At 44.1% G+C, this 21,449-nt stretch overlaps 1 protein-coding gene across 7 annotated transcripts in view; it reads right to left on the bottom strand.

The window, feature by feature from the left end:
• The window catches only part of col7a1 (collagen type VII alpha 1 chain), a 240,098-nt gene that overhangs the window by 53,680 nt on the left and 164,969 nt on the right, over positions 1-21,449 (bottom strand). For 6 of the 7 annotated variants that reach the window (XM_033037000.1, XM_033036999.1, XM_033036996.1 and 3 more), the window contains 6 exons: positions 18,055-18,099; positions 16,862-16,933; positions 10,072-10,116; positions 5,240-5,275; positions 2,461-2,496; positions 939-983 (listed from right to left, as the gene is read on the bottom strand). In XM_033037000.1, the coding sequence (XP_032892891.1) occupies positions 939-983; positions 2,461-2,496; positions 5,240-5,275; positions 10,072-10,116; positions 16,862-16,933; positions 18,055-18,099 (279 nt within the window). Of the gene's footprint in view, positions 1-938; positions 984-2,460; positions 2,497-5,239; positions 5,276-6,452; positions 6,489-10,071; positions 10,117-16,861; positions 16,934-18,054; positions 18,100-21,449 lie in introns of all 7 variants that reach the window. The other variant, XM_033036995.1, reaches the window with a different exon arrangement.

The following is a 21,449-nucleotide window of genomic DNA, read 5'->3' on the forward strand; positions in this document are numbered from 1 at the left end:
CCCAATAAAACTGATTCAATGCTTCAATCTTCCTGCCAATTTTCCAGATCCTACCCTAACCACTCACCCTCAACCCTTCTCAGGACGCCCGAGAGAGAAATACAGCACGCAAAAAGACCCAAAGTGTGAGAGTAACTCAATGGGTCAGTCAGCTTCTCTGCACTACATGGATAGGTGACATTTCAGGCCAGGACTCTTCTTCAGTCTGTAGAAGGGTCCAGGCGCAAAATGCCACATGTCCATGTTTTCCAAAGATGCTGCCTGACTTGCTTAGTCCAGCACTTTGAATCTTCTTTTGTAAACCAGTGTCTGCAGTTCTTTGTTTCTACATAAAAAGACCCTTCCGCCAACCCAATGCATGTCAACCACCAAGCACCTACTCACATTCATCCCATTTCATTTTTCTCCTTGTAGTTTGTTCAACTCCCACTATCACCCCCCCCCCCCCCCCCACCCCACCCCCACCTCCAATTCTGCCACTCACCTACACACTAGGCAATTTTCAGTGGTCAATTAATCTATTGACCCGCACTTCTTTGAGATATGGGAGGAAACTGGAATACTGGGGAAACCTGTACACTCGCAGGAGAATGGGGAATCCCTATGCCACAGACATTACAGGATGTACTGTCTACAGGATTTTATCATTCTCCCACATGTTCCAGGTGTGGGTTACACCACAGTTCGAATCTACTCAGAACACTGCGTCAGAACTAGCTCCTAAGTGGATAGCTCAAGGCTAGCCCCACAAGATGCCTGAGCTTCCCTCAGTTCCTGAGTTATTTGCTCTTCTCTTTAAGGATGCAATGGTCCCCGGATTTAGCACACTCCCCTGTAGTAAAGCATTTTGCACCTTAACAAATCCGCATTAATCAACCTATCCTACCTCCTCTGGTACAAGTTGAATGCTGCTTGAGAGAAAATCCAGCAAGACTTACCTTCACTCCGGGCACACCCGCTGGGCCTTGTGTTCCTGGTGAGCCCTTGGGGAGAGGAGAGAGAAGATTAACAAATGTAGTGGTCAATTTATTAGTGGCCCAATTTTATTTTCAAGTTCCTGTCCCCACATTACTTTGTTGTAGGGGAAAGAATAGTGAAGGGCCTGTCCCACTTACGTGATTTTTTCGGCGACTTGCCGGCACCCATCATAGTCGCAGCAGTTTGCTGAAATTTTTCAACATGTTGAAAATCCAGCAGCGACCAGAAAAAGGTACGACTCTTTGGGTGACTACTCACGACCATACAGGCGACATGGGGTGATGCCTGTATGGTCGTGAGTAGGCACCCAAAGAGTCGTACCTTTTTCTGGTTGCCGCGAGATTTGCAGCACGTTGAACATTTTTGTCAACCTGCTGCGACTATGACGGGTGCCGGCAAGTCGCTGAAAAAAATCGCATAAGTGGGACAGGCCATTTAGTGCTAATAACTAGAAAGTAGGGATGTAGATCGTGCTAATGTGGAGACAGGGAACTGCAGACAAAGCCTAAAAGTAGAGTTGTGGAATGCAGCAGTGATGACACTCAAGTTTCAGGAACTTCATTGATTATGTTATAGCATGCACCCATCAATGTAACAGAAAATTGGATCTACTGTCAACTAAGGTAGACTTGTGGATAATAATATTATTTGGTAATCAAGAACTAGTTTGTTATCTGGTGTACTAGTTCAATGATAACATATGATAAGCGTTTGATGGCATTGGGCCTGTACTCATTGGAGTTTAGAAAAATGAGGGGGGACCTCATTGAAATGTACAGAATAGTGAAAGGCTTGCCACAGAAGGCTGTGGAGGCTAAGTCAGTGGATATATTTAAGGCAAAGATAGATAGATTCTTGATTAGTACAGGTGTCAGAGGTTATGGGGAGGAGGCAGGTGAATGGGGTTAGGAGGGAGATAGATCAGCCATGCTTGAATGGTGGAGTAGACGATGGACCTAATGGCCTCATTCTGTTCCTATCACATGATCTTATGATAATGGTCCAAGAAGGTGAGAGATGATCTTTCTCCCTCCACTTGTTCTGTTTCTTTTCCCTTGTTCTCTCGCCACTCTCAGGAAATTCTGGGACGATATGAACATTGGGTTGTAGGCGGAGGGAATAAGATTCCAGTTATGATGGTCTGACCATCTTGGCCTCTGGAATGGACGATGGACTTTCTTTGCTTTCCAGTTTCACATATTCATTGCAGCAAATTCCTGCCCCAGTCCCTTATTGACTGCAGCCACTGACCTCCGAGTTAACCATTTGCAAGTAGTACAGGTAAAAGCCATCACCTTTGGCGATCCGCAGAGCATGGACAAGAAGTATGTTCCTATCAACTTCCCAGGAATAATTGAAAAGAAAGGGCGTGCTAGATCATTGTATGAAATGCCCAAACACAGGATATTTATATACCGAAGGTAACCTGGTTATGGAGGGTAACAAGAACTATGAAGCTGATTGTTTAAGATGTGAACCTACCTGTTGGCCTGGTGGTCCAGAGTCTCCTTGGTTTCCCTGATTTACAAATACAAGTTAGTCGACCTCGACAAATGGATTGTTTCATCATAAAATCAGCATATACTAAAATAAACAGGAACTGTCACTGCAATAGATGCACTTAGTTAATGAAGTTCATAGCCTCTTCTAAATTTCATAAATTTCCTTCTGAGCTGGTTTTAGGTTCAGATCATGAAGTTTTAGGGTTAGGCTGGAGAAGCTTAGGCTGTTCTCCTTGGAACAGGGAAGGTTGAATGGACATTTGACAGAAATGATCAGTTTAGAGAGGGTAAATAGAAGGGAAACTGTTCACATTTCTGGATGGTTCAAGGGTTTAACCAGTGGCAAAGGTTTAAAGTGGAGGACAAAGCTTATAATGGGGGTGAGGATTTTTTAAAATTTACATATAGTGTATGGATATGGTCTGCACACTGCTTGCAGGGCTGGTGAGTCCAGAATTGGACCTCAAAAGGGAAATTAATTGGGCAGTGGTCATTTCTGCAAAGGTGAGGCATTCAACTGATTCACAGATATTACCTATGGTTGGAAAACCTTCACAAACAACTCGTGATGAAATCAGAATTGTTATCCAGTTCACTTTGTTGGAAAAGTTAATTCCTTGTTACATCTGGAAATTGATTTATTTCAGGGTCACGCTTGATGGGAAACGTCCTCAATGGGTGAGCCGAATGCAACAGGTTATCGGAGCACGAGGTACGGGGACAGTGTTAACCAAGATCATTCTATGCCCCACTGCAGGTTTCAGCTGCAGGGGCTATGTTTAGTGATAAGTTGAGACTCTAACTAAAGCTGTCTTTTACAGACTACGGGAGGAACATTGTCAGAATGTTGTCTATTTTTGTCAAGCAAGGGTATTTGGATTAACAAGTGGAGTTGGTGGTATCATCTAACCAAATAACCCAATAGGCTAGAGAAGCTGAAACAAAAAAAAAGATGGGAAAACACAACAGGTTAAACAGTATCTGCAAAGGCAAAAGGTATATATCACCATTTTGTGTCAAAACCCTGCATCAGGACCGAGAGGGAAGAGGAAAGATTGCCAGTAAGTAGCAGTACGAGGGAGGGGTTGGACAGGGGCTGGTGGGTGATAAATGAGGAGGATGGAATGATGGGCAGATGGAGCCAGGTAAGGAGGAGAAGATGAGAGAGGATGGGAAGGTTGAACAAAGGGAGACCTCACCTGGTTCCACCTGTCCATCAATCCCACCTCCACCCCTCATTTCCCAGCCTCTACCTAATCCTTCACTTATATTGCTATTTACTGGTATTTGTTTCTATTTCCCTCTCAGTCCTGATGCAGCGCCTTGACCCAAAATATTGACATCGACATTTGCCTCCACAAATGCTGCTGAACCCACTGAGTCCTCCAAGCATTTGGGCATTTGCATTCTAGATCTTCAATCTATTTTGTCTTCAGATTGGAGGAGATAAATGCCCTTGTGATCTTCTGTTCCCAAAAAGCACTCAAGATTATGCAGAACAATGGTTCAAAGGTGGGGGGGGGGGGGGGGGGGGGGGGGGGGGGTAGTAATGGTAGTCCTTCATTTAACTGGGTAAATACATTTATACTTTTAGGAGCACATCTGCTTGCTTATTCCATAAATATACATATATTCCATAAGTACATCATTATAGCTGCAATTGAGCATTTTATCAAAGGCCTTCAACCAACATTGCAATTAAAATTCTCTCAAATATTTCTCAGTACCTCTTGGAATGTCTCTTGGAATGGGTGTTGGACTCAGAAAAATATACTTGGCACAATCTCTTTGCGTTGGCCTCCATACATGGAACACAACTGGAGTGAGGCAAACCAGTGCATTACATGCAAATAGTTCCACTTCACAATGACATCGTACCCCTTGTCATCTACATGACCTACCCAGTTCCATATTTCTCCCTCCCTTCACTGTGGATGCTACGTAGACATGGGATCAGCTTGCCAGTATCTCCCCCATGGGCATTAAGGAGCTTTGGCAGAGCAATTAATTGATTGAGGGAACAGATATTATCGCTTATCCTGACCAAATTCCTAAACCCTAATGCAAGTGCCCAGGTAACTGTAAATAGGAAATACAATGGATTTTGTCAGAAACAGAAATATGGTTTTGATTACTGTTTCTCACTTTTGTCAAATCTTGGGTTTATAAGCCGCCCTCCATTATCCTGATGGTGATCTGAGTGCATTAAGACCCTGGATTGCATTGGTGATTATTATAGTTATTGAGTCATACAGCACAGAAACAGGCCCTTTAGCCCAACTTAACCATGCCGATCATCTCTGCTGGTCCCCTCTAAATCTTTCCTATTCATGTACCAGTCCAAATGTCCTTTATGCAACCAAAAATCCATTTGCTTAGTGTTAGTTTAGAGATACTGCGTGGAAACAGTACCTTTGGCTCACCCAGTCCGTGCGGACCAACATGCACACCAGTTCTATCCTGCACACTAAGGACAATTTTTACAGGAGCCAATTATTCTATAAACCTGCATGTCTTTGGAGTGTGGGAGGAAACCCATGCGGTCACAGGGAGAACGTTCCAACTCTGTACAGACAGCACCTATAGGGCCCCGTTTCATTCCACCTTCCCAGTGTGCAACACCCTTTCCAAAGACACCCCAGAGCATGGTCAACGTTGAAATTCGCTGACAGTCTTGTTGTGGAGAAGCCAGTGTAAAGAAGCATTATTGTGACATGCAAAATACACGCAGTCGTGAGAAGCAATGTGAGCACACCTACCGGGCGGCCAAGTACTCCAGGGAAGCCTGGCAGTCCCTGTAAACATTTGAGTCATGCCAAAAAGTTAAGAGAGCAAGAAGTTATCTGAGCAAAGCAGGTTCACTGTCTGCAATCTACACTCCAGAATAACAAGGCTTTAAATAAAAGGGTGGGCAGCAGAGATCAGACTGTGATAGCCTCTCACAAGACAGAGACAGAGACAAACACAGACGGACAGGACTGGAACCACGCCACAATGTCACACTCAGTTCTTGCTCTTTGACAGCTCCTGGCTGCTAACTTTAGGCTTCTTGATCGATTGATGAATTGATTGATTGAAAAATACAGCATGGAAACAGGCCCTTCGTCCCACTGAATCCACACTGACCATCGATCACCCGTTCATACAAGTTGTACGGTGTATCACTTTTGCATCCACTCTCTGCACACCAGGTGCAATTAACCTGCAAATGCATGTCTTTGGGATGTGGGAGGAAACCGGGGCACCTGGAGGAAACCTAAGCGGTCACAGGGAGAATGTGCAAACTCCACACACAGACAGCACCCGAGGTCAAGGTCCAACCCTGGTCTCTGGCATTGAGACTGTAGTTCTATCAGCTGTGCCTTTATGCCACCCCTGGTTATCTTTCTTCAAAAGGGTGACCCAACCAATTCTTTGTTCATAACTTGTGAAACGTCAGTGGGACTGTCTTTAATCGGACTTTACTGCACTTTATCTTGCACTAAACATTATTCCTTTTATCTTGCATCTGTATACTGTGGACGGCTTGATTGTAATCATGTGTAGTCTTTCAGCTGGCTGGATAGCAGACCACAAAAGTGCTTTTCAGTGTACCTCGGTGACAATAAGCTAAAAACTAAATTAGACTTCAATTGCACCTTGAGCCAAGAACAGTGTGATCTTGGTGAGCTTGCTGCAGTTCCAGTCTGCAGCCAAAGATCCCACTCAAAATGAAACCTCTTGTACCAGGGCCAGGAGCTGCATAGAGACGAACAAGCCCTGGAATTGGTTGTGACATTGACACGGCCACTCTAGCGGAAGCAGCTTTGCTACTTTATGGTTCCAGTCTGACAGTGAGTCGTTAGTGTTAGTGCACAACAAGACAGACATAACAGCCTAACAGTGGCAGTGGATGACCAGGCAGTGCTCTATAGTCCAATCCAGCACCAGGGCAACTCACTCGATGCTTCAAGACTTAATTTGGTTACTTACGGGAAGGCCAGATTGCCCTCTGTACCCTGGTCGACCCTGAATTTAAGAAAATAAATGACACATGACAACATAACAGATAACATCAAAACCTTATCACCCGAAACATTACTCGCTGAGACACCCAGATGTGGTTACAGAACAAGAGACAAACAACAAATTATTTTTTTAATGATTGGGTTAGACTTCACTACATTTGATTTCATTTGCTCCTTTTAACACACAAATGCCAAGGGGCAAGTTTTCTTCTTATGCACGTGATAACGTGTAGATTTGTGGAAATCTTTCAGTGCTGAATCAATTAATTTGACTAATGGATTCCCAAAGCTTAAGTGACACAGTAGAACGTGATCATCAAACAATGATAAATAATGCCAGAATTATTCTTCATTATTTAACATCGTGGATGATAATGGCTCTTTATCCCCTTGGCATGTTAATATTAATGAATGACCGACCTGAATTGTGTTGTGGAGATAACGGACAGGACAAGGTTTGACGTGTGAGTGATATGTAACAAGGGACACACGTTTATCAAACAAATACCGACAACACTGAACATAAATCCAGGCTGGTTCTGTTTGGCTGAAAGAAGAAGTAGAGATTTAAAGGCTGTCTCTGTCAAGCCACTTTACTTTGACAACAAAAATCTGGAGTAACTCAGCGGGACAGACAGCATCTCTGGAGAGAAGGAATGGGTGACATTTCGGGTCGAGACCGTTCTTCAGACTGGTTAGGGATAAGGGAAACAAGAGATATAGACGGTGATGTGGAGCGTTAAAGAACAATGAGTGAAAGAAATGCAAAAAAGTTACGATGATAAAGGAAACAGCGGATACAGTAGATGAGGTTGGAGGAGGTGCAAGTGAACCTCTGCCTAACCTGAAAGGACTGTCGGGTACCCTGGACAGAATCGAGGGAGGAGGTATAGCGACAGGTGATGCATCTTCTGCGATTGCACGGGAAGGTACCTGGAGAGGGGTGGTTTGGGTGGGAAGGGACGAGTTAACCAGGGAGTTGTGGAGGGAACGGTCTCTGCGGACGGCAGAAAGGGGTGGAGATGGGAAAATGTGGCCTGTGGTGGGATCACTAGTACTGACAGTCCTTTCATGTTAGGCAGAGGTTCACTTGCACCTCCTCCAACCTCATCTACTGTATTTGTTGTTCAAAATGTGGACTCTTATACATCAGCGAGACCAATTTTCATCCCTACAAACAGCTTACATTGGCCGGTTTCCTTCATCATCACTACTGTTTTGCATATCTTTCATTCATTGTTCTTTATCTCTCCACATCACCGTTTACAGTATATCTCTCGTTTCCCTTATCCCTAGAAAAGGTCGAAGAAAGGTCGGCCCAAAATGTCACCATTCCTTCTCAACAGAGATGCTGCCTGTCCCGCTGAGATACTCCAGCTTTTTGTGTCTATCTTTTGTTTAAACCAACATCTGCAGTTGCTTCTTACACATTATTATAAAAACAACTTTATATCATCAAACAGTCCAGTATAGACGGTGTACAACTGTAATTATATGAGGAAGGGTTTACATGGAAATAACAGTATAGAAAATAATTCATGTATAACATAAACTTTGTCGAATGCATTAATAGCGACCCTTTAGACAGGACAGGACAATCTCATTCAATGCCCATGGGTGGCCAAGTATAATGTTTAAAAGACAACTTTGGAGTTTCATTGTTTTGATATCGATATATATGACATTTAAACAGCCTTGACTCATATCATATGACACAGGAACAGGATTAGGAAATTCGAGTCTGGACCGCCATTCAATCATGGCTGATCTATTTTTCCCTGTCAAGCCTATTCTCCTGCCCATAACCTTTGATACACTTTACTAATCAAGAACTTATCAATCTCCACTTTAAAAATACGCAATGCCTTCACAGCCGTCTGTGACGTTGAATTCCACAGCTTCACCAAGCTCTGCCAGAGGAAGTTCCTCCTGATCTATTTTCAAAAGGTACGTCCTTTTATTCCGAGGCTGTGCCCTCTGGTTCTACACTCTCCCACCTCTCCGTTTAACACAATGCTTGAAAGCTTTCTAAGGAAATTGGGGCAGATTTTACTGTCGCTGCTCTTCCAGCAATTCAGCAGCGTCAATACTCTGCTTCTGTAACTGGCTTAATTGAAGTGGCATTTACTGTCCTTTTTTATATTGTAATATGGTATCCCCTTTAAATCAACCAATCCCCGATTCTGTGAGCACTACACATTGGATAGACCCTTACTAAAGGTTGAACACCTCTGATAAGAACATCCATCCAAATTTTACCTTGTTCTCTCTCTCTCTCTCTCTCTCTCTCTCTCTCTCTCTCTTATATATACTGTATATATAACTGCTTCCATTCACCTACTGAACAGATCGCCTTGTTTACAGGAGAAGGCAGATGAATACGGTTGAGAGGGAAAGAAAGATCAGCCCTGATTCAATGGCGGGGTAGACGTGATGGGCCGAATAGCCTAATTCTGCTCCTATCACATAAACTTATTCCCATGGTCGACCTAGTTTTACTCCTATCTGTGACATTGCACTTCCCTCCCCTCCCCTGCAGTTTATCCAACTGCTTTTGTCTCCTACCCAGTTCTGATGAAGGGGTTTCAAACCAAAACATGATCTCAGTTTCTATTCCCTCAGCTGCAACTCAAACTGCTGTGGATTTTAAGCTTTCTTTCCCATTTTTATTTTAGATATCCAGCATGGCCGAGGTGAATTATATGTGAATTGTGCTCAACGGTACTGTCCAACATCCCAGCAAGTGCGATTTCAATGGGAAATACTGGTAATCGCAATAAAACTTGCACAAAACGATATGTATGCATACTTTACACATAAAAATTGGTGCAAATGTGTCCAATTTCAAGGCAATTGTGAGTGTAATGGGCCTGTCCCACTTAGGCAATTTGTTAGGCGACTACAGGCGACTAGGCTGTCGCTGCATGGTTGTGAGTCGTCTCCTCAGTCGCCCAAAGAGTCGTAGCGTCTTTCTGGTCACCTCTGGATTTTCAACATGTTGAAAAATCTTCGGAGACCGTCGGCAACAGTGGGTTTGATGCCAATGAGCGTAGCTTGACTTCTCCTGAAGTAGTTGTCGCCAGGTTAACGTAAGTTGTCGCCAGGTGACGTAGGTTGCAGGCGGTGCTGACTTCGTTTTGTGTTGTTGTTAAAGTAATATGATTTTAATTCAATTTTTCATGTCGAAGGGAGGTCCAGTCGCCAGTTTTTCGGCGACCTGCCACGACTGTGACAGTCGCCGGCCGTCACATAACAATAGCCTAAGTGGGACAGGCCCATAAGTCATTCATCTATCCCTTTGATCAGGATATAGGTGCTGTATTAAATTGCTTCAACGTTTAACAGGCCCATGTGCAGGATGAAATGACACCGTAGACACAGTGAAAGAATCAGTGAGAGATCAGTGTTATCACCTTCAATTTTCCCAAGGGGTCACTTGTAGATCTTGCAACTTTAATTTTATCCCCCTTGCTAAAAACAACGGTCAGACAAACGAGCTCTGAATCAACCCCCACAGTGCACAATTTCAACCCCACAGGTTCATAAATAATTCATTTTTTTCACTCACAATGAAAGTTACTTACTGGTTTCCCTTCTATTCCTGGAAGACCCGCTTCCCCTGGATTCCCCTGAAAGGCAAGGATGAGGCAGTGAGAACAAGTCAGCGGTCCAGGTTTCACTGACCATAGAACAGTCCTGCACAGGAACATGCTCTTCAGCTGTCTCCTGGCCCGTGCAACTCCAAACAGTAGTCAGCCAAACATCTGCTGGAACCTCACGCCAGAAAACACAAGAAACTGCATTAGGAGTCAACCATTCACCTCTTCAAGCCAATCTGATATTAAGTACGATCGTGGTCTATCTCAAATTCTTTATCCAGCATACAGCTCTTGATTTCCTAATTACATAAAGATCTATATTTTAGTTTAGTTTAGTGATACAGCGTGGAAAGAGGCCATTCGGCACACCGAGTCCACACCAACCCGTGATCTCCGTACACTAGCACTATCTTACCCAGACGAGGGACAATTTACAATTTTTACCAAAGCCAATTAACCTGTAGGTATTTGGAGTGTGGGAGGAAACCGGAGCTCCCGGAGAAAAACCACGCAGTCACGAAGCGAACATGTAAACTCCGTGCAGACAACACCCGTAGTCAGGATCGTACCCGGGTCTCTGGCACTGTAAAGGGCCTGTCCCACGAGCATGCGACCAAACTGGAAGCGGGGGCTGCGCTGAGGTCGAGTGATCCCCGTACAAGGCCTTTCCCACCAGCATGCGACTGCATGCGGCGAGCGCGACCAAACCGGAAGCGGGGGCCGCACGGAGGTCGAGTGATCCCGTACGAGTTGACGTGAAGTTCGAGCCAAGTCTGCGGGAAATTCACGCGTGACGTACGGCGTCAAGACGCTGCGTACGGCGTCGAGACGCTGCGCAAGCTCGTCGAGGCGTTGCGTACGTCCTCAATGCGGCTGCGGGCCGACAGGCCATTGCAGCCGCGGAATTTTTGGACAGTGTCAGTTTTTCGGAGCACCGCACGATGTCGGGACAACTCCATACGGCTCCGGCGATCGAAGTGGGACCGGCCCCACGAGGCCATACGGCTCAAGCGACCACGTTAGGTCGCGCTTGCCGCATGCAGTCGCATGCTCGTGGGACAGGCCCTTAAGGCTGCAGCTCTACCACTGCGCCACAGTGCCACAGAGCCACTCATATCTCTCAGTCTCGAATACACTCATTGACTGAGCATTCAAAGCTCTATGGATTACAGAATGTCAAAGACAGACAAACTTCCAAGGAAAATGTTTCTCTTCACTTCAATCCTAAATAAGGCAACACAGTGTCTATGCCGAATATGATGTCTAATTTCCTCTGCCTGCACTGGATCTACAGTATATCCCTCCATTCCTTGCATATCTATGTACCTACCTAAAAGCTGTTTAAACATCACAGTTGTATCTGCGTTCACCACCATCCCTGAGAGCATGTTCCTGGCACTCACGTCTCTGTGCATAGAAAACTTGCCCTGCACAACTCCTTTAGGCTTTCCCCATCTCACCTTAAAAGTTCTGTTCTATGGTCTTTTCCACCCTGGGGAAAAAGGTTCTGATTGGCTACCCTATCTATGTCTCTCATAATATTACACTTCTATCGTGTCTCCTCTTAACTCCAAATCTCCAGAGGAAACAATCCAACTTTGTCTAACCTCTACTTCGATGTAATGCTTTCTAATCCAGGCAGCATTGGAGAGGATTCTTCAGGATAGGATTTAGTCACATTTGGAAGAGAATGGTTTAATTAAGGACAGTCAGCATGGCTTCGTCCATGGCAGGTCATGTCTCATGAACGTAATTGAGGTACTTTAACGAGGTGACAAAGGTGACTGGTGAGGGCAGCACCGTGGATGCTGTCTAAATAGCAAGGTATTTGGTGAAGCCCCTCACGGTAGGCTGAACCAGAAGATTAAGATGTATGGGAACCACGATGGCTTGGTGTTTGGATTCAGAAATGGCTTACACAGAGAAGGCAGAAGGTAGTGGTGGAAGGGTATAATTCTGGCTGTGACCAGTGGTGTTCTGCCGGGATCTGTGCTGGGACCTCTGCTGTATGTGATAAATACAAAATGACTTGGATGTAACTATAGATTGGTTGGTTAGTAAGTTTGCTGAGGACACCAAAATTGGTGGAGTTGCGGGCAGTGAGGAAGGCTGTTAATAAATACAGTGGGATATAGGTTAACTACAGAAGAAAGGACAGATGGAGTTTAATACGGCCAAGTGTAAGGAGTTACACTTTGGGAGGTGAGGTTCACAGGCCTGTAGTTTCCTGGATTATCTTTACTTTTCTTCTTAATGACGCACTAAATTGTGGTGATTGCACTCCTCTTAGTTACTGGCTGTAATTGGAAAAACATAGATACATAGAAAATAGATGCAGGAGTAGGCCATTCGGCCCTTTGAGCCAGCACTGCCATTCAATATGATTATGGCTGATCATCCAAAATCAGTACCCCGTTCTGGCTTTTCCCCCCCATATCCATTGATTCCATAAGAGCTAAATCTAACTCGCTCTTGAAAACACCCAGTAAATTGGCCACTGCCTTCTGTGGCAGAGAATTCCACAGATTTACAACTCTCTGGGAGAAAACATTTCCTCATCTCAGTCCAATCCTCTAAGAATTGTTTACGTTTCTATAAGATGGCCTCTCATCCTTCTAGATTCCAGTGAATACAAGCCCTGCCGATCCATTCTTTCATCATACATCAGTCCCGCCATCCCGGGTATTAATCTGGTGAACCTACGCTGCACTCCCTCAATAGCAATAATGTCCTACCTCAAATTAGGAGACCAAAGCTGCACACAATACTCCAGGTGTGGTCTCACCAGGGCCTTGTACAACTGCAGTAGGACCTCCTTTTTCTCCAAAACTCAAATCCTCTCGCAATGAGGGCCAACATGCCATTGGCTTTCTTCACTGTCTGCTGCACCTGCATGCTTACTTTCAGTGACCAATGTACAAGCACACCCAGGTCTCATTGCACCTCCACTTCTCCCAATCTGACACCATTCAGATAATAATCTGCCTCCCTGTTCTTGTCACCAGTGGATAACTTCACATTTACCACATTATACAGCATCTACCATGCTTCTGCCCACTCACCCAACCTATCCAAGTCATCCTGCAGCCTCATAGCATCCTCCTCGCAGCTCACACTGCCACCCAGCTTTGTGTCATCTGCAAACTTAGAGATTTTACATCTAATTCCCTCGTCTAAATCGTTAATATATATTGTAAACAACAGGGGTCCCAGCACTGAGCCTTGCAGCAGCCCACTAGTCACTGCCTGCCATTCTGAAAAGGACCCGTTAATTCTTACTCTTTGCTTCCTGTCTGCCAACCAGTTCTCTATCCATGTCAATACCCTACCCCCAATACCATGTGCTCTAATTTTACACACTAATCGCTTGTGTAGGACCTTGTCAAAGGCTTTTTGAAAGTCCAGATACACCACATCCACTGGCTCTCCCTTATCCATCCATCCTCAAAAAATTCCAAAAGATTAGTCAAGCATGATCTCTCCTTCATAAATCCATGCTGACTTTGACCGATCCCGTCACTGCTTTCCAAATGCGCTTCTATAACATCTTTAATGATCGACTCCAGCATCTTCCCCACTACCGATGTAAGGCTAACTGGTCTTTAATTCCCTGTTTTTTCTCTCCCTCCTTTCATAAAAAGTGGAGCTACATTGGCTACCCTCCAGTCCACAGGAACTGATCCAGAGTCGAGAGAACATTGAGAAATGATCACCAATGCATCCATGATTTCTAGTGCCACCTCCTTGAGTATTCTGGGATGCAGACCATCAAGCCCTGGGGATTTATCTGCCTTCAGTCCCAACAGTTTACCTAACACCATTTTCTGACTAATGTGGATTCCCTTCAGTTCCTCCCACCCACTGGATCCTCAGTCCCTTCGTATTTCCAGGAGATTGTTTATGTCTTCCTTAGTGAAGACAGAACCAAAGTACTCGTTTAACTGTTCTGCCATTTCCTTGTTTCCCATTATAAATTCACCCGTCTCTGACTGTAAGGGACCTCCATTCGTCTTCACTAATCTTTTCCTTTTTACGTGCCTAAAGAAACTTTTACTGTCAGATTTTATATTTCCCGCAAACTTTCTTTCATTTTCTTTTTTTCCCCTCTTAATTAACCCGTTTGTCCTCCTCTGTTCTAAATTTCTCCATGCCCTCTGGTTTGCCGCTTCTTCTGGCCAATTTATATGCCTCTTCCTTGGCTTTAACACTATCCTTGACTTCCCTCGTAGCCACGATTGAGCCACCTTCCCAGTTTTATTTTTTCGCCAGACAGGGATGAACAATTTCTGGAGTTCATCCCTGTCTGGGTCTTCGGCATTGCAATTCCACTGTCAACCCTTTAAGAATAATTTGCCAGTCTATCCGAGCCAATTCCCCTCTCATACCTTCAAAGTCTCTTTTATTCAAGTTCAGAACCCTAGTCTCTGAACTAACCATGTCACTCTCCATCCTAATGCAGAATCCCAACATATTATGGTCATTGTTGACCAAGGGGCCTTGAACTACAAGATCGCTAACTAATCCTTCCTCATTACACAATACTCCGTCTAGGATCGCCTGCCCTCTAGTTAGGTCCTCTACATATTGGTTTTAAAAACCCATCCCGTATACATTCCAATAAATTCCAACACTAGCAAGTTTGCGGATGACACAAAGCTGGGTGGCAGTGTGAACTGTGAAGAGGATGTTAGGAGGTTGCAGGGTGACCTGGACAGGTTGAATGAGTGGGCAGATGCGTGGCAGATGCAGTATAATACAGATAAATGTGAGGTTATCCACTTTCGTGGCAAAAACAAGGGGGCATATTATTATCTCAATGGGGTTAGGTTAGGTAAGGGCGAGACCTGGGTGTCCTTGTACACCGGTCACTGAAAGTTGGTGTGCAGGTACATCAGGCAGTGAAGAAAGCTTATGGAATGTTGGCCTTCATAACAAAAGGATTTCAGTATAGGAGTAGAGAGGTTCTTCTGCAGTTGTATAGGGCTCTGGGTAAGACCACATCTGGAGTATTGTGTACAGATTTGGTCTCCTAATTTGAGGAAGGACATCCTTGCGATTGAGGCAGTGCAGCGTAGGTTCACGAGAGTGATCCCTGGGATGGCAGGACTGTCATATGAGGAAAGATTGAAAAGACTAGGCTTGAATTCACTGGAGTTTAGAAGGATGAGGGGAGATTTTATAGAAACATATAAAATTATAAAAGGACTGGACAAACTCGATGCAGGAAAAATGTTCCCAATGTTGGGCGAGTCCAGAAGCAGGGGCCACAGTCCTAGAATAAAGGGGAGGCTATTAAAGACTGAGGTGAGAAAAAACCTTTTCACCCAGAGAGTTGTGAATTTGTGGAATTCCCTGCCACAGAGGGCAGTGGAGGCCTAGTGGAATCAAGTGGATATGGGGAGAAGGCAGGCATGGGATATTGATTTGGGGACGATCAGCCATGATCACAATGAATGGCTGTGCTGGCTCGAAGGGCCAAATGGCCTCCTCCTGCACCTATTTTCTATGTTTCTATGAAATCCTCCTCCTCAGCACTGTTACCAATTTGGTTGGCCCAATCTATATGTAGATTAAAGTCACCCATGATAACAACTATACCTTTGCTATACACATCCCTAATTTCCAGCTTGATGCTATCCCTGACCTCCCTACTGCTGTTAGATGGTCTGTATACCACTCACCAAGCATATTCTGCCCTTGGCTATTTCAGAGTTCTACCCATACCGATTCTACGGCATCCAAGCTAATGTCTCTCCTTGCTATTGCATTAACCAGCAATGCCACCCCACCTCCTCTTCCTTTCTGTCCATCTTTCCTGAATATCAAATACCCCTGCATGTTCAGCTCCCAGCCTTGGTCATCCTGGAACCATGTCTCCGTAATTCCAACTATATCATATTCCTTAACTACTAACTGCGTATTCCACCTTATTTGGAATGCTCCTCGCATTAAGGCAATAAGCTTTCTGGTTAGTTTTTCTTATCTCCTTTCTACCTTTTTCTGCTGTCCTCTTTTTATGGCCCTCTGCCCCTTGCATTTGGTCCTATCCCCCCTTCCCCCCCCCCCCCCTTCCCCCCCCCCCCCCCCCCCCCCCCACTTATTAGTTTAAACCCTCCCGTGTAGCACTAGCAAACCTGTCTGCCAGAATATCAGTTCCCTTTCTATTAAGGTGCAACCCGTCCCTTTTGTGCAGGACACCCCTGCCCCGGAAGACTTTCCAGTGATCTAGAAATCTAAATTCCTTTGTCATGTACTGATACATGATGCAAGATAAAGTCCAGTAAAGTCCTGAGGTACTCTACCTTACTGGAGACCCTCGGACTATCTGTAATCTGACTTTATCTTGCACTAAACGTTATTCCCTTTATCATGTATCTGTGCATGGTGGACAGCTTGATTATAATGATCTATAGTCTTTCCGCTGACTGGATAGCACGCAACAAAAAAGCTTTTCCCTGTACCTCAGTATATGTGACAATAAACTAAACTAAACTAAGCTAAACTCTCTGGGTTGAATGTAGAGTCTCTGTTAAATTATAACAATTGAACAGTTTCCAAGCATTTTGGAGTTAACCTGAAACCAGGCACAAGCTTTCTCACCAGTTACTTGGGTGTGCTTGGCTGCAGGCTCCAAGCCATGCATTGTGGACTTGCATCGATTGGAGCCTCCGGCATCGGCTTTAAACATCACCAAATCATCACAGTGAAAGGTTCCCTGAGATGTTCACAGTAATACCTTCATGGCTTGCCTTTGTTTACCCCAGTGGATACTCACCGGAAGACCATCCCTGCCCTTCTCGGCAGCTTCACCCCTTTCACCTCGGTCTCCTTTGGCTCCAGCATCACCCTGCAATCAATAGCTCAATTTTATTGATACAGTGGATGTCAACAACAATTATAAATCATGTATTTGAACATCAAAGAAAACATTGCAATGACTCTACTCTGATCTCGTCACTCGAGAACATTCAAGTGATCATCGGCACAGTATGTCGGGCCAATCATTCATGAAGCCATCCTGGAGATATTTCTGGTGGCAGCAACATTTACCATCCTTCTATAACCACTTGAACGGAATGCTTTGATGGGCTATTTCAGAGATGGTGTGCAAATCAATGGAGAAACATTTTCTTCCCTACACTGGTGAACAAGATGGGGTTTTTACACCAATTGCATCAAATTTGAATGATACTTTATTATCACATGTGACATGTCCATGATTTTTTGCTTTGCATACACAAGGTATGCAAAGAGTCACCACTCGGGCACTAACAAAAACACATTTTATTGCCGATATATTTAATAAATTGTATTTAAATTCGTAGTTACTGGGATTTGAACCCCTGATGATAGTCATGGAGTAAGATAGGCCCTTCGGCCCAACTCATCCATGCCAAACAGGATGCTCCATCTGTCTAGTCGCATTTGCTCATTTAAAGGTGGTTTTAGAGGATGTATGGTGCTTATCCGTTTCAACCATTCCTATCCATGTACTTATCCAAATATCTTTGAAATGTTGTTACACTACTTGCTTCAACTACCTCCTTCGGCAGTTCTTTCCACATACCCACTGTGTGAAGAAGTTGTCTCTCAGATTTCTAAATCTTTCCATTCTCACCTTAAACCATGTTGGCCAAGTAGCTAGACCATTTGTCCAAGTCTCCAGTTTACTACCATCTAGCAACATAACCACCGTTACATAACCGGCAGTTTCATAACTATTATAGTACTGTCACACCACTGCTAAAAGGAATATAACCAGAGAAGGAGGCTTTTAAAAGCTCCATTAAATAACATTAATTATTAAATAACATTTCTTGAAAAAAACATTGTCAAGAAAGGTGTCCTCTAGCATGACTGAATCTGATGCTACAATAGCGGGGATTTTTTTTGTTGCCAGTTTTAACTCATTATTTCATGGTCTTGGTGTAACAGTAGTAGGCTATAAGGAACTTACTATACTCAGACCTTATCTCCTTTGGGTCCAACTGGTCCTGTTGGTCCATGGTCGCCCTGCAAGGAAGAAGATAATGTGATACAGGGATACACACGAGAAAGTTGATTTGTTTAGGTGTTTCAATGAGTAAGCTCTCTTGGAAGATGATTGAAGCGGTCACTGTTGAATCCATGACACCCGATCAAAAGGTGGGAATTTTGTCATAAAGCATGGAAATAGGCCCTTCAGCTTAACTGTCCACGCGCACTGAAACCCCTGTCTCACAGTGCGAATCCACCCACGAGTGATCCCGAGTTAAAAACAAATCAAACTCGTGGTAACAACGTAGAATTAACGTAGCGGGAACGTCGGAACTCGTGGACGTAACTTAGCGACTCGTAACGCTAACGGCAGGTACTCGGGAAACGTTAACTCATGAAAAATTTTCAACATGTTGAAAGATTTCCACTAGTCAAATTTACTCTTGAAGGAAAAATGTGAAACTTTTAAACTCGTTGTAATACCGTAGTAGCTCGTGAGTTTACCGTAGTGACTCGTGAGTAACTCGTGGGTTTGACCTGAGTGCCAGAAGTGAAATGTTGAAAATTAGTCAGATCTTAATGGAACATTTTACAGTGATCTAACAATTCACTGTTAAGGAGCAAAAAGCACTCACGGGGGATCTGAGAAACAGTGGCAAAAAGAATGAACCATGCAGTGTGGGGAAAGCCGCATTGCGAGAGTTCATTAGTTCCCTTCAGAACTTTAACTTTTCACATTGAAACGGTGCCATGAATCCTTGTTGGGTTAATGCACCTTTTATGGAGAAGCAGATATATGGGACAGGTGTCCCGTCTCAGGATTTATATCCGACAAATTAATATAAGTTATTGAAGGCTGATGCGTTTATACAGGGGATTTTCTCAGGCATCACTTTTCACCCAGTCTGTCCGCGTTAGAGAGCAATTGGTCAAAACAATGTTGTAAATGGGACGTTTTATTTTATAATTTTATAAATGGGAATTTTATAAATGTTATAAATTATAAATGGGAAGGAACTGCAGATGCAGGTTTAATCCGAAGAAGGGGCTCGACCCGAAACGTCACCTATTCCTTCTCTCCAGAGATGCCGTCTGTCCCGCTGAGTTACTCTAGCTTCTTGATAAATGAAACATTGGAAGCTCCTTCGTGGCATGTTTCTATTCAGAGTTTTAAGTGTATTTGTACTAACCCGTGCAATATGCTTGCCAAAGATAGGAGGCGTTCAGTGGGGAAGTTCACTAAATAAGTTCACAAGTTCAAGAAGGAACTGCAGATGCTGGAAAATCGAAGGTCGACAAAAGTGCTGGAGAAACTCAACGGGAGTGGCAGCATCTATGGAGCGAAGAAAATAGGCAACGTTTCGGGCCGAAACGTTGCCTATTTCCTTCGCTCCATAGATGCTGCCGCACCCGCCAACAAGTTCACAAGTTGCATTGTTAATTAAGACCAGTTATTTTTGTGTGTTATGTAAAATTAATTAATTTCAGGTTCTTTACATCACAAGTATTCTCCTAAAATGTTACCTACAACTTTATGTTGAAAATGGATTGGTTTCAGTCCAGCAAAAACACATAACATAAGTCCTTAATGACATTTCTTAGACACACATCGAGAGAGTGTGAGATGTGTATTCATATTTTTCCAATAAATTATGGTATCTACACAGGATGATAGTCTACCGTACAATATAGGAAAACATTCTCATATTTACAATTAAGGGCCAATTGTATTCGGGTTTTTGATAAAAACCCAGTTTACCCGAGTTTAAATTGAAACTTGGGGCAGGCGCTGAGAAACTCTGGGACGCCAATGCTGAAGAGAACATCTGAGCTTTGTCTTTCATTCAGAGGTTCGCTGGCGAGCTGGGGTGACTGCAGGGCTCTGAAAACTTTGTTTCTCAGGGCTGGGGTGAGTGTGAAAGGGGTGGTTTCTGGGCAGATCTGCCCAATCAGCAATGTTTTGAGACACTGCTTTTTATACCGTTTAAGTCGCGACGGTGGGACGGCTGCTCTGACGGACATACTGGGTGAGTAGAGAGACACACACTGCTATCCCTCTGGTCTACAGACCTTGCTGTCGAGGGAAAAAATAACGTTAATGTTCAAATTACATGATCTTTTTGTTAGAAGTTTACCAACGTTTTGATGAGAGATAAATTAAGGGAATAAAACAATCTTACTAGACACAAAAAGCTGGAGTAACTCAGCCAAGCCGGCAGCATCTCTGGAGAGAAGGGTCGAAACGTTTTTTCAGTCTGAAGAAGGGACTCGACCAGAAACGTCACCCATTCCTTCTCTCCAGAAATGCTGCATGTCCCGCTGGGTTACTCCAGCATTTTGTGTCTATCTTCGGTGTAAACCAACATCTGCAGTTCCTCCCGACATAAAACAGCCTATGCCTTTCAATGATTGATGCCAGACCTTGAACAAATGCAGTTCAAATGGACTTTTGAATGCAATTTTGGAAGGATTGTTTCTTGAAACAAACTGCTCTAAAAGTTTGAAGGAAGGAATTGCAGATACTAGTTTAAACCAAAGGAAGACACAAAATGGTGGGCTAATGCAGCTGGTCAGGCAGCATCTCTGGAGAAAAGAAATAGGTGATGTTTCGGGTCGAGATCGTTCTTCAGGCTGGGTCTTTTTATAGTGAAAAAAAAACTGCATTACATCATTTTTACCATGTGATGATTTTTCCACACGTGGGTAGTCGTTGTTGGCTCAAGAGTAACTCGGGAGTGGAATTTGGTAACTCGGGAGAGGAACTTGGTACATCGCAGAAATTAGAAGTAAACGGCAAACTTAGACATACATGTGGGAACTCGTTTAAACTAGTGAACATAAACTTGGAATCTCATAGACAACCACGAAGTTGATTTTTTCTTTCACTCGGGATCACTCGTGGGTGGACTCGCACCGTGAGACAGGGCCATAAGTGTTCATCTAAACTAGTCCCTTTTGCAAGCATTTGACTCGTATCCTTCTGAACCTATTCATTGAGCTATATCCTTCTAATCCTTTCCTCTTGGTTTTGCATAATTTCTAAACGGCATGCATTGGCAATTAATAACTTAAAAAGTACTAGACTAAGTGGGACCTGTTGGGTCCCAGCATCACACAGGAGGGCTGGTCCCCCAATGCAATATTCCACCTCTCCACCAATTCCAATATTGGTGGCCAGTGGGGGGCGGGGGGCTTTCTGGAGCACTAGTATAGGTGTTGTGGGCTGAAGGGACTGGTTTCCAGAGGGATAGTATGGACATTGTGGGCCGAATAGATTATTGGGCTGGCGGCTCACACTCAAGCCTGTTGTGCTGGCAGCTCACTCATTCACGGCTGGTGGGCTGGCAGTTGACTCACGGCTATTCCTTGAAATTCCATTTCAAGCA

The sequence above is a fragment of the Amblyraja radiata genome, chromosome 18 (genome assembly GCF_010909765.2).
Source record: "Amblyraja radiata isolate CabotCenter1 chromosome 18, sAmbRad1.1.pri, whole genome shotgun sequence".
In the NCBI taxonomy this organism is placed as follows: Eukaryota; Metazoa; Chordata; class Chondrichthyes; order Rajiformes; family Rajidae; genus Amblyraja; species Amblyraja radiata.